This window comes from Orussus abietinus, unplaced genomic scaffold (assembly GCF_000612105.2).
Source record: "Orussus abietinus isolate OABI.00-Male unplaced genomic scaffold, Oabi_2.0 scaffold4, whole genome shotgun sequence".
Classification (NCBI taxonomy): Eukaryota; Metazoa; Arthropoda; class Insecta; order Hymenoptera; family Orussidae; genus Orussus; species Orussus abietinus.
Genome location: NW_019396014.1, coordinates 2,991,472 through 3,007,299, shown reverse-complemented (window position 1 = coordinate 3,007,299; position 15,828 = coordinate 2,991,472). Strand labels below are relative to the sequence as shown.

The window sequence follows — 15,828 nt, the reverse complement described above, 5'->3', positions numbered from 1 at the left end:
GGTTTTGTCTCGGTACTCGACCTCTCGCGTTCTTCCTGGAGCATTAATAGATAAGAAATTCAGCGATAAACCGCGCTTTTAATGGTACCGCTGAAAATATGATATAATAAAGCAAATGCTTATCTCCTGTAAATTCACAATTACGAGGCTTCGATAAGAGAGAAAGAGACAAAGGGACCAGAGAAACCAGAAATAGAATCTCTGAGCTGGTTCAACCCATGAACTTCGAGTTCCGTGAGGCGTCTGATGGGATTCAATATCGACGGGGACAGACGCGGAAGCTTAATTGATTTCGGAACGACTGAAGGCAACGTGTCCAGTCAATAATTCGAGTTTCAGTTTGTGTACCCGGGCTTTCTAATAATTTCCAACAAATCCTGCAGTTCCATTGATTACTTTACTGACGTAGGTGAGTACATTGTTCAGGTGGAAACATACGAAGGGCATACGTGTATTGGCAAGAACTATCACAGGATATTGCGGAAGGGTTGACGTAAAGTGGATTTCTCGATTCAGCAGTGACCATCTGTCAAAAGAAAAACCCGATAATTATAAAGATCGACTATAAAGTTAGCCAAGAAAATCATGGAGAATTTCGAACAATTCCCCACCAAGCGTGGGGAAGTAAATCATTTTTGACATTCCAGCGCAGAGGTAAATTGAACATATTAATGCGGACACGTCGAGGTAAGTTCTGTTGCGATGGAGATGGTTTATGCCAAATTTGCAGCCCCTGGCACGGCTGGTTTTTGGAGAGTTGCCAGTCTCGCCCATTAATCATATGTCTAACTTGGATAGCATGGCAAAGGGCAGCACGGTGGACAGCAGGGTGGCGGAGGTGCCGGAAGTGGAGGGCATTTCGTTGGTGGAGGCGCCGGTAAAGGACCAGGGCAGCATGGCCCTTTAGCTATGGGAGGTCGACACGAGGGTGGAGGGCAACATACTGGTCTCTGGGGTAGAATAGGACAAGGAACTTCCTGGACCCTCGGAGGAAGCAATACGCAGCACGAAGGCGGTGGCGGGACATTTGGGCACTTGCTGTAAAATAAATCAAGTCGGCAAAGAATTAACGTTTCCCGAGGCGATCCTTCGCCGATAAACACCTACATAAGTATTAGTAAAAAAAAAAAAAATACGGGTCGACCGTACTTTGACGATGATACATTAGACGACGATAAACCGAGCTCACTCACCAGCGGTCTATAGCGCAGATGAGATACTTCAGCTCTTCCATTTCGTTCCATGATTTGTCCCGTTTCTTTGCTACCGTGCACATCTTGAAGTTTACGAGAGCGGATTCTGGTGAGAAAATTTGTCTACGTGTTGCGGCTTCGAAAATTATTAAAAAAATTTCAATATCAAATTTCGGCCGAAAGGGGGTTTGTTTGAAGCGATTTGAAGTTTACATTCCGGGGTCCATGGTTACCCTCTTGAGAGAAGGTTGCGCGAATTTCGGAAGGAAACAAGGGTGTAACGAGACAAGGGGTAGAGCGAATTTGTCTTTTTGAATGAATGCATCCCAGCGCGATCTGATTTTTACGGCTCGGTTCTCAGCAAGAGAAAAGACAGTTGCAGATCAGCTTTAATGTATCCTGCTTCCGGCACATCGAATCGATCGTTTATTTCTAGCAGAGGCAGCTGTACGTAGACGTCAAAACTCTTCTTTGGAAACGGAAAAAATAATATTAAAGGCAAAGTATCTAAGGCACCGAGTTTCGTGCCTTAGATCTACGAGTGATTTTCAAGGATCAGGAATAGGCGATTAGAGGGTTTGCTAGACACGCTCGTCTAATTAAACGTACTCATTGTTATCGTTCAATAAGTTGCTTTATTACATTAATTATTTTACAGTTTATTATACATCAGGTACCGCAAGTACACAAGTTCTCGAGCTCATTTTTTACGTTCCGTTTACGTTACCACCACCAGGCTGCACTACATACACCAAATGAAAAATAGAATTTACTTTACAGTTATGCTAACTATCCGTATATCGTCGTAAGGCTTGTCGGTCTTGGGGTTGGTCTTTACTTGGCTGATGTTTTGCACCACTTCCATTCCTTTAACCACTCTGCCGAAGACTGTGTGTTTGTTATCCAACCATGGCTGTGGAAAAGAAATGATTTAAATTAAAATATTTCTAATTGTGCAGGAGAACTTAAACTAAATTAAGGTCTTCGATCCAAACTCACCGTTGGTGTTAACGTAATGAAAAATTGACTGCCATTGGTATTTGGACCGGCATTGGCCATGCTTAATGTGTAAGGCCTGTCATGTCTTAAATTTGGTTTAAATTCGTCCTCAAACTCGCCACCCCATATACTTTCGCCCCCGGTGCCAGTTCCAGTAGGATCTCCAGTTTGGATCATAAATCCTTTGATCACGCGGTGGAATATGTGACTGTTGTAGTAACCATTTTTCGAATGAACGCAGAAGTTTTCCACCGTCCTCGGAACATCTTTGCCAAAGAGGTTGACGTGAATATCTCCCAGAGCTGTATGTAAAATAGCGGTATCGTAAATTTTCTGCATATTTGTCGCCTCGGTAGAGGAAATAATGTCTTCCTTTGAGGGTTTCTCGTTGAAGACGTCTCTGTCACACTCTTGGCTCTTTGTGTCTTCAGGTTCACGCCTAGTAAACATGAAGAATCTATTCTTCTTATGCGCGGTACAAAACAGTGTTGGATCTGGCTTATTCATTTCTATCGTTGGATTCTCCGATGCTTCCATTTCTACAGTTACAGCTGCTGTAGTTTTTCTTGCTTTTCCCTATTGAATTAAAAAAGAATATTTTATTTTGGTATTAAGAATTATTGTGTATATGTGTGTAATACACTGACTTAAAGGGCAAGATACCTGAAATAAAGCAAGTTGCATTGGTCGAATATTCTCAGGTTTCCCTAAAATTCTGATGCATCGATTCGTATAAAGGTTCACCATTTTAATGCCAAATATCGTGCTATACAGAATCATATAACCCGACTCGTCGAAAACTATATTACCTAAATTTGTTTCAGTTTTATCTAACTCTCTTTCAACAGCCATTCTGTAAAGAAATATCAAATTTATTCAGGTTCTTGCTTTCTGTTAATAAATATTAATACAAAAGCACATACCTTCTACCAAATTCCATATTAGGTAGCTGTTGCGTCGTTTGTTGGAGTTCGCTATACCTTTGCAACGTTTCATCAAATACTCTGTACAATTTGCCAGAAAGAAAATTAAAGACTCTAACTTTCCTGTCTCCGCTAAGTGTAGCAAATCTTTTTCCATCGGGCGATACAGCCAAACCACATGGATATGTCTTATTTTTGGCAAATTCAAATAAGTTGGTATCCAGCTTTGACTCAAATGTAACACATTTTGGGAATTTGAATTCATATTTGGGTCCCATCCAGTATTCTAAAATACCTGATTTATCTACAGAAATGCACGTTTCGTATGCAGGATTGTACTGAAAAATAAAATAATTGTATGAACTAGTGACTCAGTTACCGACTACTTTCAAAATAGTACAACTATATTTACCTTCATAATAACTACAGGACTGGTATGCAATCTTTCAAAAACATGCAGTGGTGTATTAGTACCCTGGCCATCATAAATAAATATTTTATTCGAGTCCTGATCGGAAATGGCAACAGCTGCTATTGCGTCTCCAGGGGAATACACCCATTCAACGCAGAGCGGTACATAGTCGAATTTCATCATGTTTATCATGTCTGAAAGCAATTTTAAAATAGAACATTAATCATGCCTCTTACAATAGAATACCTTCAACAGTATAAATATAAAGTAGCATCGTAAAACTTAATAACAAACTCACCAAAATTGACAACGTCAAATACTTTTAAATTTTTATCCAGACTCACTGTACACGCATAAGCACCGTTGCAACTGGCTGCCATTGACTGGATTGCCATTAGATGCGCTCGAAAGTGTTTTACAAATTCTATGAGTTCCTCCTGCTTCTTCCAAAATTTAACGTGCCCATCATAGCTGGCCGTAATTATGAAATTTGTTCTGAAATTAAGAACATTATATCTCAATGCTTTCAATCATGTTTACTACTTTCTGATGTTGAAAACTTACTTAGTCACTAATATGTGAGTGATAACGTCTCTGTGCATGTACGATTTCTCATAGCATTCACAGCATGGTAAATTTTCTACATACACTTGCTCGTACTCCAAAACTGTAAATCATTGAATTTTTTTTAAACCTTTTTTTTACTAAACTAGTACCAATTTTGTTCACTAAACTTGTACGTTAAAATTAATATTAAAACCTTTTTGTTTCTTTCGGGGGGCTGCTTCGGAAGGTAGAGGTCCGACCCATCCATCCTCCTCGTCGCTGCCTTCGTGATTTCTTTTACTGTCCGACATATTGGATAAATTCACAGGATAACCTCAAAATCTTCAGAAAGTAATAATATTGCCTAAAATTCAAATAATAAGGACGTAGTACCTGAGCACAATTTAATTCAAGATTTTCACTACGTCAACTCTAAAACTAACATACGTTTAACCTGAGTAGTGAGATCATATTCCTCTCCCTAATCAAAAAAACTCATTCTGTCGAGATTCGACCAAAGGATCCCAATTACCAACCGATCTAAACATGAAAAATAGTCATCGACCATTAGAGCATATTTCTCCGAAATAATAAAATCCTGGACATTGTTGCGCCTTTGCAAGGTAACCACGCACGCGTTCGAGCGTCGAAAATTTCGATAACTTCGCACTGCATCCACGACGCGTCGTGATTGGCGGAAAGTGAGCAGGAACGCAGCCAAAATGGCGGCCAGCCAATGAACGCGACGTACGGTCAAAGTAGGTATTATTTCCCAGGATCCGAAACAACATACAAAGGTCAACGGCATCGAAAAACATAAAATGAGTCACTTTTAAAATAAATCCTCGCGATATTTTTATATCACGGACGATCCAAGTGAACTTTTCGGCGAGAAGTAACTACATTTGATTCGGGAGTCGGAGGCGCGGGCCGGGGGGTGCGGCGGCGTTCATTGTAGCAGCGGGACTTTGGCGGGCAGCGCGGCGCCGATTGGCCGGTCTTCGCTCTCATAGTCAATGGTCGCCTTAGCCGTCCGGTCAAGCATCGGCTCAAGTTTTCCGAAGTAAGCGCTGGTTCCCGCGGCCCCATCCGACTAAGACCCATCGTTTCGGCGACGGAACCCCTAAGTCCAGACGAAGATAAAGCCAGTTCGGCAGGTGAGTGAGAATTACGCGCGAAATGCCGCTATCTCGGAAGCCGCGGTGCCTCGGGACCGCCGACCGCTTTACGGGCTCCGCACGTGGTCTGCTGTTCGGTCCGCGGCCCGTTTCGCCGTTCGGAGGGTCCAGCTCGGGCATGTACACTTGCCGGGAAGCAAGGGTCCTCGCGGCCGACACCGCGACCCTCGCCATGCGGCCCGGGCTCGCCGACTTCCTTTTTTACGCGTCTAAAGAGCGGTACGGCGTCACTCGGATGCCATCTTCGCGCCGTGGCGTATGTGCGTCCCACGGCTGCGTGGGGGCGAGCCACGTTGCGGCCGGAGCCGCTTTCCCGGAGAGTCGGCGAGCCCTCGAGGTTGGCGAGCCACGGCGAAGATTGCGAGGTTAGCCAACGCGACGCGGGCCTCCCGGGCGGCGCGCGATGCCCTCCGGAACACGTGCACCGTCCTACCCTAGCTAAGTCCGCCAAGGATTTGCGCTGCCATTTTTATAGGCTCCCTCGCGGCCGCGTCGCCGGCATTCTCCCGGCCCGACTTGGACCGGTCCTCGGCCGGGCTTGCCGCGTTTTCTCACAGATTTTTCTCACAGATTTTTCTCTTGCTCTCGGTATCCACCACTCCCCTCGGTTTCACTCCCACCCTCAGTAATTGTTTCTAATGTACCTTATGGGAAAGTAGTTTTTACTCCAGCAGGAAAGTTCGCTACGCCTAGACATGTTTCCACACCTTGACCGATGGCAGGCCATATGCAGTTATTATCCGTTATGCCGACTTGGACTCGGTGTTGAAACCAGGGAAAGCGAACGATTGGATTTACTTCTCCGAGAGCATATGTTTTATGGGCAGAGAAACATTTCATTGTAACAAACGATACCGACTAATTAATTTTTTTAATAAACCGCTCGATTCCTGGATCGTCGTCCAGGGTCTTTGTATCGTATTCCCTTTGGTAGTCGGCATTGTGCTAAAAAATTGCTACAAGAGTCTTTATACAACCAAGTAGGTTTCCGTGAGTCTAGTAGTAATCACGATTTCGTTGAAGCTGTTTACATTTTTTCACGTACTGCACTTAGAAGTTGGTGAAAGTAAGTAGGAGAATTTATGGTAACTGCTAGAGGATGAAGGTAAAGGTGAAGGCTTTCTAGAGAGGAAAGCATTGTACTGGCATGGCTCGGGCAATCGCCTGACTGTGAGGATCATACAGTTTGGATGATTCGTCTGTTCTAACCAAGTCGGTATAAACGTGTTCTATTAGTATCACTGACTCACACGAACTCTTTGTTATCACTCGTAAGTGAGAAAGTATCTCTCGTAGAGCGCTGTTTGCTGAGAAAGATTTATCTTAAAGCATGTGCTTAATGATTAATAATGTAATAATTCACCAGTTTATGGGCAGGCTTTTAATAAGGGGCATTCAACTGTGCACTTGCATACAGGTATCAGCTTCGATAATAATATCGATTACGGTTACAAAACCTGGCACTTAGAATACCTGCATATTTTATATTTGCTCGTTGATTTTTAAACATAACACATCGCTGCGACTACATGACCGATCTTGAAATATAAAATTTTACAACGGTCGTACCTTTCCCACATTTCCCTACTCCGTCATCATCACGCATAGATTTAAAAATCCTTTTTTTGTCCCGTTAAAAAAATATATATATACATGAAAATAAGGAACATAGCCAAATTAACGTAGATGAGAGTTGAGATTTTGAAAATGAGTCGGAGCATCTAGAAATTCCTAATTTTTTTTTCCTCCGCTCCTGGATTAAAAGGTGGAGTCCATGTTAACTATGGCATTGAATTATTCTTTCTTGTCCCTGCACCCGGGTTAACGCACTTGGTCTTAACCACTTATTAAAGATACCACCGGTATCTCTTTCGATTACAACCGGTGCATCTTCCCACTAGCTGGGATGCAACGACCTCGCCAATCGGAGACTAAGAAAGCGGCGGGCTAATGTGATTGCAGATCGCTAAAAGATGAGTTCGAGCGCTTGCTACAAGTGTAACCGGATGGGCCACTTTGCGCGGGAGTGTCCCCAGGGTGGCGCAGGAGGCGGCAGAGACCGCGGCCGCGAGCGCGACAGCGGATTTGGACGTGGACGCGAGAAGTGCTTCAAGTGCAACCAATCCGGTCACTTTGCGCGCGAATGCAAGGAAGACCAGGACCTGTGCTACCGCTGCAGCGGCGTTGGACACATCGCCAAGGACTGTCACCAGGTTCGGACCCTATAAAGAAATTGGCTCGTCTCCGGAGCTCACCCTCCTCGCGACCCAGCGACGACCCCCCGCCTCCCCTTTCGCTCATATCTAATTGCACGTGTATTCTCTCTTCTCTGTGGTAATCAAGGGACTTCCGATTTACCAGGGTCCTGAGATGAGTTGCTACAACTGCAACAAGACCGGACACATCGCGCGCAGCTGCCCGGAGGGAGGCAACGACTCAGGTCGCTTCGCGATGCAGAGCTGCTACAACTGCAACAAGACGGGCCATATCGCGCGCAACTGCACCGAGGCTGTGGGCAAGACCTGCTACCTCTGCGGCAAGGCGGGCCACATAAGCCGCGAGTGCGACCAGGAGGACAGGAAGTAGGAGACAACCGGGATCAGTGCCGCTCGCTTAACAATAACGATAAGCCGTTTACCGTCGCGCGCGCCACTACCGGGGATCGTAGCTAGGTAGGGATATGCGGACGTACGTCTCATATCGATGCGTATAATCGCTAAAGACGTGTTGCGCCATGGTCGTTCGGATTCCCATCTCTCCAAGCCCGACTCTTTGAGACCTCCTCTCTCTACCCTCCTCTCCCAGTCCCCCGAGCCCGTCGTTGTTCTCTCTTCTCGCGAGGGTTTTTCTTAAGATGCCTTTAAGTTTTTATTGCTGTTATATACCAAGTACGAGACACTTCTTTACACTTAACCCGCGGACGCGCCGCGTACGGAGGTACGCGAAATACGGACACTGTACGACGTAACGATTGTATCGAACCAAACGAAAAAGATATGAAAGAAAAGCACTCGATCACCGCGTAGGGACGTACACGGACTTACGCTACCGGAACCCTCTCTCCCGTTTCCCCGTCCCCTTCGGACTATATTATATACTCTAGCCTAGCTCGCGATGCAAGATGTTTGGATTCTCGAGGAAGCTCCGCGGTGTACCGCGAGAGGAGGGGCGCGTGCTCCCCGTGGAAAATAATTGGAAAAAAAGGAAATTAAGTAAGAGCAGACCCCGGAAAACTTGAGCCGTAGCGTTTCAGCCGACGGAGATATACGTGTTTTTTAAGATTAAGACTGTTTCGTTACGCAGCTGATTAACACCAAACGAATATAAAAGGAGATTACAATGGAATGCCTGGTTATATATACATACATTTATGTTCCTTTTCTTTCTCAATCGTCCACGCATCTTGTATCCAGTCCTCCCTCTAGAAACTCTCCAGCGGACCGAGTCTATCGAGAAATTTCACTGTTAACGAATACCGGAAGGACATCTTCGAGCATGCCGATCCTGGATACATATTAAGCTTTAGTAACGACGCGTTTACCCCCCGCGTGTTAGAATAAGGAGAAGCGAGTCCCGTCGGTCTCGCCGATTGGTCGTAGAAACGTTTACCGAGTATATTCCGTTCCTTTCGATTTTTTTTCTCTCCCGCTCTTTCCCCCTCGCTTTTGTTCCTTCCCTTTTTCTAACGACGCCTTCGCGTGCGTGTGCGGCGGAACGAACGAGCGACGGTAAAAGCGAGCGCGTGCGTGCACACTCTTATTTATCGTTTATCGATTGTGTAACTAAGTTTGGAGCACTGTGTTTCGCACGGTTTGGGTTCTTACAAAAAGAGTCGCGCCGATACCTCGACGCAACGGGGGGGGCCGTTTGCCCGGTAGGTTCGTCAGCGCTTAAATTAGTGCCGAAATGGCGAGGATTTTTTCACGACCCTATATGTAGCGCGCATAAATATCTCCATGTGTATGCATACACATACGTGTCCAGTTTGTAAGATAATCGCGCGGCCGCGCGCATTTTACCAACATCCAGTCGTTGCGCGTTCATTCGCATCTCCATCGCCGTAAGATCGTTTCACTCGTTCTCCCATTACCATCTCGATCGTCGCCCTTTTTCTCGACTCTCGCCGTGTTCTCGCGCCGTGGGTAAATGGATCCGTTACTACATGTATGTATATATATACGAGTATGCGTTTGGGTATATACGTATGTATTCACGTGCATATGAGCAGGGGCTGTATTTTGTACTGTAAAAAGCTAGCCGTGCCGCGATGTCGCTGCTGGCGAACGCGCCGAATCATTTTTCCTTTTTTTACTTTGGCCAAGGAGACGAGTCTCTCACGAAATTCCCGTGGACAAGGATTATCTACCGCTAACTACGCCCTTCCTGGCAACGACCTGGACCCCGTTTCGCGACACGCGTCGCCGATCCGCGTCTCTGCGAACTCTATCGAGGAGAACCATTGTAACGCTTTGGAGTGGATTTTTTTTCTGGAGACTATCCCAGGACCCGAGTAAACCTCGTTTTATGGGCTCGCGAGACCTTGTAGACTAAATCGTTGATTCGGTGGTCCGGTCAGCAGCGACCTCGCGCATCAATTGTCCAGAGATGCATTCAGCGAGCCGGAGGGCGTTGCACCGCGCGTTTGCGCGATTAGGACGAGGACTTTTGTATACTTAACGCGTAGTCGGGACTTATGTATCCGATCTCGTGCACGGTTTGGCGAGGATTGTTAAGAGGTGGACGAGAACGTCCCGCGACTTCCTCGCGGATGAGTAGAGAGTCGGACCATCGCTGGACCGCGCGCGGCCTTTGGCGCTTCGCGTCGGTGTGGATCGACACCTGGAGATCTCGCAAACCTTGGATGTAGATCGACTCTAGGGAGACGGAGGAAATGTCACGAGACGCGGTCGGTGCCGTGCCGCGGGACTCCGTACATCGTACTCGATGTCCGTGGGTCGAAGGTATTAACGGCCATCGAATGGACGTACCGAGTCCCGCTCAGGGCACCGTCGCGACCCCGCCGAAAAGGAACGGACATCGGGGGGTAATTTGAATATCGAAGGACGCCGCCGCGTTCTCGTCACCGGGTCTCGAGCGAGTGTCCTCGTTCGGCCGTCGAGATTGTTTCATATCCACGGAGGGTGCCAGAGGTTCTAAACGTGCATTATATATTACGAGTGCGGACGGTGCACTCGCGCTTCTGTCTTTACTACAAGACTTACGTACGGATATTGTAAAGAATATGACTGTTACAGTGTATTAACTAATTCGACCGGCGGTTCGCTCGGTCAAGGCTCGACTTATTGATTAAAACTAATCTATATGAATACTTAAATGGAAGGAGACGAAGAGGATGACGAGGATAAATATGCTAAAAAGAGGAAGTAAGCGATTTACGGGGTATTCGAAATTATGTTTTTAAACTGAATTTTTGAAATAGAATGCGTACGGAGAGGCAAGTACCCGCGGTTGTTATTTGTCGTTCCTGGTATATACGTACGTGTGTATGACATTTGACGCGTTGCATTGCCATTACCGTCTTCCCCCCCACCTCCCCCCTGGTCTCCGTCTCCCCGAAATTTAGACTCGTGACGAGTCGGTTGCATAGCGTAGGGCGTATACCCTGTATTTATGTTTAAGTTTCGTGGAAGGGAGGGTTATTTGCTAATAAAATATAAGTGCCTAATTTTTTTTTCCCTTTAATTTCTCGCGGGCTTGCGCTCCGTTCTATCGAGTCCTGACAGAGATAAAGTAATCGGGAGTTTTATATTCAAAATCGGTGTACGACTTCGAAGTAGAGTATCTCGGGGCATCTCTTGGAAGTATTCTCAAAATTCTCCTCTCGATATTTTTCGTTCATGAAATTTAAGGTTGACCAGGAATATCTGTCGCGCATATTCTCGAAGGTACCCAGAGGTGTTACGATTTACAGTAAGTCCATTCATTCTTCGAGGATTATTTTTTATTTATCATCGTGGAGGGTCATCGGGGGAAACGTCACGTCCTGGCCATCCTTGAGGAGTAGTCGACTCCCTTTCTTGGTCGGCCATCCTCGATCTCCGATATCCAGCCTTCGGGACATGACACCTCCCTCCTTCCGAAATCATCCCAAAGGTCATGCGCATCCGCACGTCGATATCCGCCGACGTCGTTTCCGCCTCAAGTGGCCCCCCGTTAAATCCACCGTTAATTCCCGTCGGATTCGGATCTGCCGGGGATGGAAGGAATGAAACGTAACGAGAGACAACGTTGCCGGGGGGCCCTCGCGAGCTTTTTTGTCCAGCCGGTACGGCACTGCTCGGTGAATCGTAGCTTCATTGATTGCGACGTCGTAAGCCGGGACGTCGGGCGTCGAGGGGAGCTGCTTGGACCTTCTCTCTCTCTCTCCTCCATTCACGGAGAGCCGTGGAAGGGACGGTCAAAAGAATGAGGGCGAAGCGGACAACGAGCTGCCGATCCGAGCGGCCTGACTTCTTCCTAGCTCGTTTTAATTTTGCTTTGTACAATTCACCCCCCCCCCCCCCCCGTAATATTTCCTCTCTTTTTTTAACGTTCGTTTCACCGACGCGCCGGATTTTAGGAGCAATTGGCCACGGCCGCGCGTAATTATTTAATTAATCCGCCCACAAGGGAGCGGCGATTTAACGATAACGCCTGGTAATTACATTAGTCGTCGCGTTAAATCTGTCGATCCGGGGGTTGCTCACCGGTGGATTAATCGATCGCTCGGAATATCGACGGGATGTCGGTCGTCGTCTCGCGTCGAGGCATCGTTTCGCAAGTGGAGGCTTATGAGAAGTAAGGCCGATTTTTATGTCCAAAAACAATGTAGCTTTTATTTATTTACGTGACCGTTGAAAAAGAAAAAAAACAAGGTCTTCGACGCCTCTTCGACCGTAGGTCTTGCAACGACTTCTCGGACCTCGAAGAAACCCTCCGATACTCCGAAATCTCGGGATCGCGTTTCCGGTTGGCCCGCCTTGAATGAGAAAAATTAATTCCAGGTAATTATCGTGCATTTCTGTCTGGTTTTGCTCCCGTCACCCAATTCCACGTTCAGGACGCGGAATCCGTGTATCGCTTTCGGCTCGTGGGGCGACCCGAACAAGGCGCCCTCCGAAGGCAGCGTCCCCCGGGGTCGGTCGGGAAGAGCGAGTCCCGGGCGCGCGCGCGTCCTACGCGTACAACCCGGAACACGGAGCGCGCGCGTGGTAGGAGGGGCGGCACGGAGTGGGGGTAGAGCGCGAATCGAGCGAGAGGCAGCCACTGGTCGCGCGGGCACGCGGGCCGACGCGGTTGGGGAGGCGAGGGGAGGGACCGGGAAACGGGGAGCGAGAGCCCGCTCGCTCGGTCGGTCAGTGTCCCCGTAGCCGCCTCGCGCACCGAGTCTCCCCGCGGCCGGAGGTTCCCGTAGGTGCAGCCTCTCGCGCGGATCGGGCCCCGGCGTCGGGGATGAGATCGATAGGGGCCCCCCGGGGTCTCCCGGAGGGACGCGGGGGCGCGCGGATCTCGCTCCGGGGATCTCTCCGATGGGTCTGACGCGGAAAGAGGGCCAAAGATCGATCGCCGCCGCGGCCGCGGCTCGGCCGGGGGCAGCCAGGAGGCGCCGAGCGACGCCGTCGGCGTAGCGCCGCCAGGGCGAGGAGCGCGCTCGACGGACGCGGGAGGAAGCTGCTCGAGAGAGAGGGAGCGAGGGAGATAGAGAGAGAGAGAGAGCTCGGGGGAGACGGGGAGGATGCGGCCGCTCGGAGCGGCCCGGTAGCCGAGTGCGCCCGTGGATGATCCCCTCGGAGAGGCGCGCCGATCGACCGGGGGCCTAGCGGACGATGTCGCGCGACCCCTACTCGACCGGGGGCAGCGCGGTCGGGCCCGGGGGCGGCGGCACGCGGTCCCCGCGCAGCGGCCGCCGCGTCGGCGAGTTGCCCACCGTCGACCGCAGCCCCTCCAGGAGCTATAAACGCGGCACCCGCAGCGGCAACAACTCGCCGGACCACCTGGCCTACGGAGCCGGCGGCGGCTACCACCACCACCAGCTGGGCAGCCCGTACTACTCCAGGGACGAGGACCTGGGGAGCCCGATCATGCTCGAGGAGCGCGGCCGCAGCATGTCGACCGGCGCCGGCGGCGTCCACCACCGCTCCAGGAGCGCCTCCCGCCCCGCCATGTCCGGCTCCGCCGGCATGTCCGCCCGCTACACCAGCCTCGACCGCGCCTCCGCCGGCATCCTCGACCACGACCGCGAGTTCGTGCCCATCCGCGACCCCCGGGAGCGAAGTCGCGACCGCGGAGTCGGCATCTACCTCGAGGACGACCTGTACGGGTCCAGGTCCGCGCGGCAGAGCCCCAACCCCCACGTGATGCGCGACGGCGGCGGGTACATCGGCGAGCTCCAGCACCAGAACAACGACCTCCAGCGCGAGCTCGGCAACCTGAAGAAGGAGCTCGAGCTCACCAACCAGAAACTCGGCAGCTCGATGCACAGCATCAAGACCTTTTGGAGCCCGGAGCTCAAGAAGGAGCGCGCCCTCCGGAAGGAGGAGAGCACCAAGTACAGCCTCATCAACGAGCAGCTCAAGCTGCTCAACTCGGAGAACCAGGTTAGTCGGCCGAGACCCCGAGGACCCCTTCTCTTCCCTTCCTTCTCGACGGGGAGGTCCTCCAACCCCTACGACGGCGAGGACTCGGGAATCACGAGTGTTCCCTCTCCCCTCTTTTCCCATCTCCCTCTCGCTCTCTCCGGAGTCACCCCGATAACGGGAATCGGCCTCTGGTCTTGATTTACGGCGCCATATGCAAAGCGGTAAATTAAGGCGGCCAATTGTTCGCCGGAATGGCAGATTCCTCGTCGGTTTCCCCGCGCTTGCGTCGACGCTCCGGAAGGGCTCCACGTGCGAGCGCCTGCGTCGCCGTCGTCGCCGTCGTCGCGACGCTCGCCGTGCCGAGTCAATGAGTCGTTGCCCCCGCGGGGAGGGGGACGGGTCTTGAAGCCCTCGGAGGAGTCGAGAGCTCGTTGACTGTCTCTCTCTCTCTCTTTCTCTCTCTCTCTCTTTGGGATTCGACGTGCGGATGTGGCCGGAGACGCGCCGCGACGCCCACGACGACGCCTTTGCGGCCCTTCGTGCACTTATGTGCATACCGAGGCGCATTCACGAGTTGATCGCCCAAGTACGTGGCTGGAGAGAGAAAGAGAGGAGAAGGGGAATCTCGAGACGGACGCGGCATTGCCTCTTGGATTTTTATGTCTCCATATTTGAGCGTAGTTTGTACTTTTAACATACGAAACCAATTCGTGTTTTTACTCCAGAAATGACCCGCGTCCTATTTATATTATGCTTCCCTTTCCAAGGAAACTAGATCCCATCCGTCTCCTCGACCTCGAATCTCGGTAAAGGCGTCGAATTCGACCCCCTCCGCTCCTTTATTTGTCTTCCTCAAAGGCGAAACTTCGGGCCAACTGTTTCCGCGAAGTTTCGAGCGCTCCATTGCGTCCCTCGAGTGGTCGGGTTCGGACTCTAAATTATCCCCTGTACCCTAGAAATTGTAACGGAGGTCCCGATAACGTCCCGCCGCGATTCGACTCGGCAGCTCGTAATTCCTTATCGGGCCTCCCTTTATCGGCGATAAGAAATTGGGTAGACGCGGCTCGGTCGCACGTAAAATCGAATCCGAGCCGCCCTTCCGATCGTCGATTTTGCCGCGATATCGACTCGTAACATCGACCGGCGGTCGATCGATGCTCTTATTTCCGGTCGGAAGGCTAATATGTAATGCGTTTTCGAGGGAGTTCCGCGTATAATCGAGCTCGGCCTCCGGCCGGGAGTCAGCACGGAACACCACCGGCCTGGGACATCGCTAATTCGTCTCGTTTATATTTAGGCCGATCGATATATGGGGTGTCTCGTGTATCTTCGTGTATTTGGCTCGTCGTCTCGAGCGGTGAACGTCCGCTGGCTTAAATACATCCGGTTTACCGGATCCCCCCCGTAGCCCGTTATTTATACCTCGGATGTGTTGATATCACCGCCGGGGCTCTTTACTTACGTTAGACCCCATGACCGCACGCCTTTTAAACGCATCTTAAGCACGGCTTGACTGCACCCCAGGGTCAACTCGGGAGTGATAAGTTACCCTGCGCTTGATAAAGAAATTCGACCCCGCGACTCGTGGGTTTATTCATTCCGGGACGGGGGAATCTATAACGCATTATCCGGTTTGGTAAGAAAATTTCGGGAGGTGTTATCATCTCTGATAATTGCCGCGCAGGGGTCAAGCCCTCGGAACTGAGCTACGGTCATTTGGATGGATTAAACGGTCGACCGTTAACCCTTCCATTCTCTGTTTTTTTTTTTTCGGACAAATTAGGCGACATCGTCGTTCCGTTTATTTACGCCCAAGCATCCGGAAGCATCCCCGAGCTAATAACCGTGCAGTTCCGGAAATGCAACGCGCCGTTAACGCGGGTTTCCTCGCCTCGTTAAATGTTCCAGCCGATTAACGAACTACGAAGAATCCGGGATTGCCGAGAACCGTGTATTTCGGATGTGATTTCAGATTCCGATCTAACGATTTTGACAGCC

General features: G+C 49.9%; 4 protein-coding genes across 6 annotated transcripts in view; 2 read left to right on the top strand and 2 right to left on the bottom strand.

Moving 5' to 3' along the window:
- Positions 1 to 301: 301 nt before the first annotated feature.
- On the bottom strand, positions 302 to 1,394 carry LOC105695487 (small proline-rich protein 2G). The gene is made up of 3 exons (XM_012417033.1): positions 1,194 to 1,394; positions 791 to 1,038; positions 302 to 526 (listed from the first exon to the last, which is right to left on the bottom strand). The coding sequence occupies exons 1-3, from the start codon at positions 1,274 to 1,276 to the stop codon at positions 513 to 515; spliced, it is 345 nt and encodes a 114-aa protein (XP_012272456.1). The 5' UTR covers positions 1,277 to 1,394; the 3' UTR covers positions 302 to 512.
- A 414-nt stretch (positions 1,395 to 1,808) lies between these two features.
- Positions 1,809 to 4,743, bottom strand: LOC105695851 (peptidylprolyl isomerase domain and WD repeat-containing protein 1). Of its 2 annotated transcripts, XM_012417831.1 has the most exons (9): positions 4,521 to 4,743; positions 4,288 to 4,437; positions 4,092 to 4,194; positions 3,826 to 4,022; positions 3,528 to 3,721; positions 3,116 to 3,453; positions 2,856 to 3,045; positions 2,193 to 2,768; positions 1,963 to 2,106 (listed from the first exon to the last, which is right to left on the bottom strand). In XM_012417831.1, exons 2-9 carry the CDS (start codon positions 4,382 to 4,384, stop codon positions 1,963 to 1,965), a joined length of 1,839 nt encoding a protein of 612 aa, XP_012273254.1. In that variant the 5' UTR covers positions 4,385 to 4,437; positions 4,521 to 4,743. The 2 variants fall into 2 exon arrangements, with proteins under 2 accessions (XP_012273255.1, XP_012273254.1); XM_012417832.1 differs by lacking the exon at positions 4,521 to 4,743 and having other exon boundaries at positions 1,809 to 2,106; positions 4,288 to 4,384.
- Positions 4,744 to 5,040: 297 nt separating this feature from the next.
- On the top strand, positions 5,041 to 10,937 carry LOC105695797 (CCHC-type zinc finger protein CG3800). Of its 2 annotated transcripts, none has more exons than XM_012417726.1 (3): positions 5,041 to 5,230; positions 7,214 to 7,464; positions 7,613 to 10,937. In XM_012417726.1, the coding sequence occupies exons 2-3, from the start codon at positions 7,225 to 7,227 to the stop codon at positions 7,835 to 7,837; spliced, it is 465 nt and encodes a 154-aa protein (XP_012273149.1). In that variant the 5' UTR covers positions 5,041 to 5,230; positions 7,214 to 7,224; the 3' UTR covers positions 7,838 to 10,937. The 2 variants fall into 2 exon arrangements, with proteins under 2 accessions (XP_012273149.1, XP_012273148.1); XM_012417725.1 differs by having other exon boundaries at positions 7,595 to 10,937.
- A 2,140-nt stretch (positions 10,938 to 13,077) lies between these two features.
- LOC105695747 (ELKS/Rab6-interacting/CAST family member 1) overlaps positions 13,078 to 15,828 on the top strand; it is a 43,414-nt gene continuing 40,663 nt past the window's right edge. The window contains exon 1 of the mRNA XM_012417621.1: positions 13,078 to 13,848. Within this exon, the coding sequence (XP_012273044.1) occupies positions 13,078 to 13,848 (771 nt within the window). The remainder of the gene's footprint in view (positions 13,849 to 15,828) is intronic.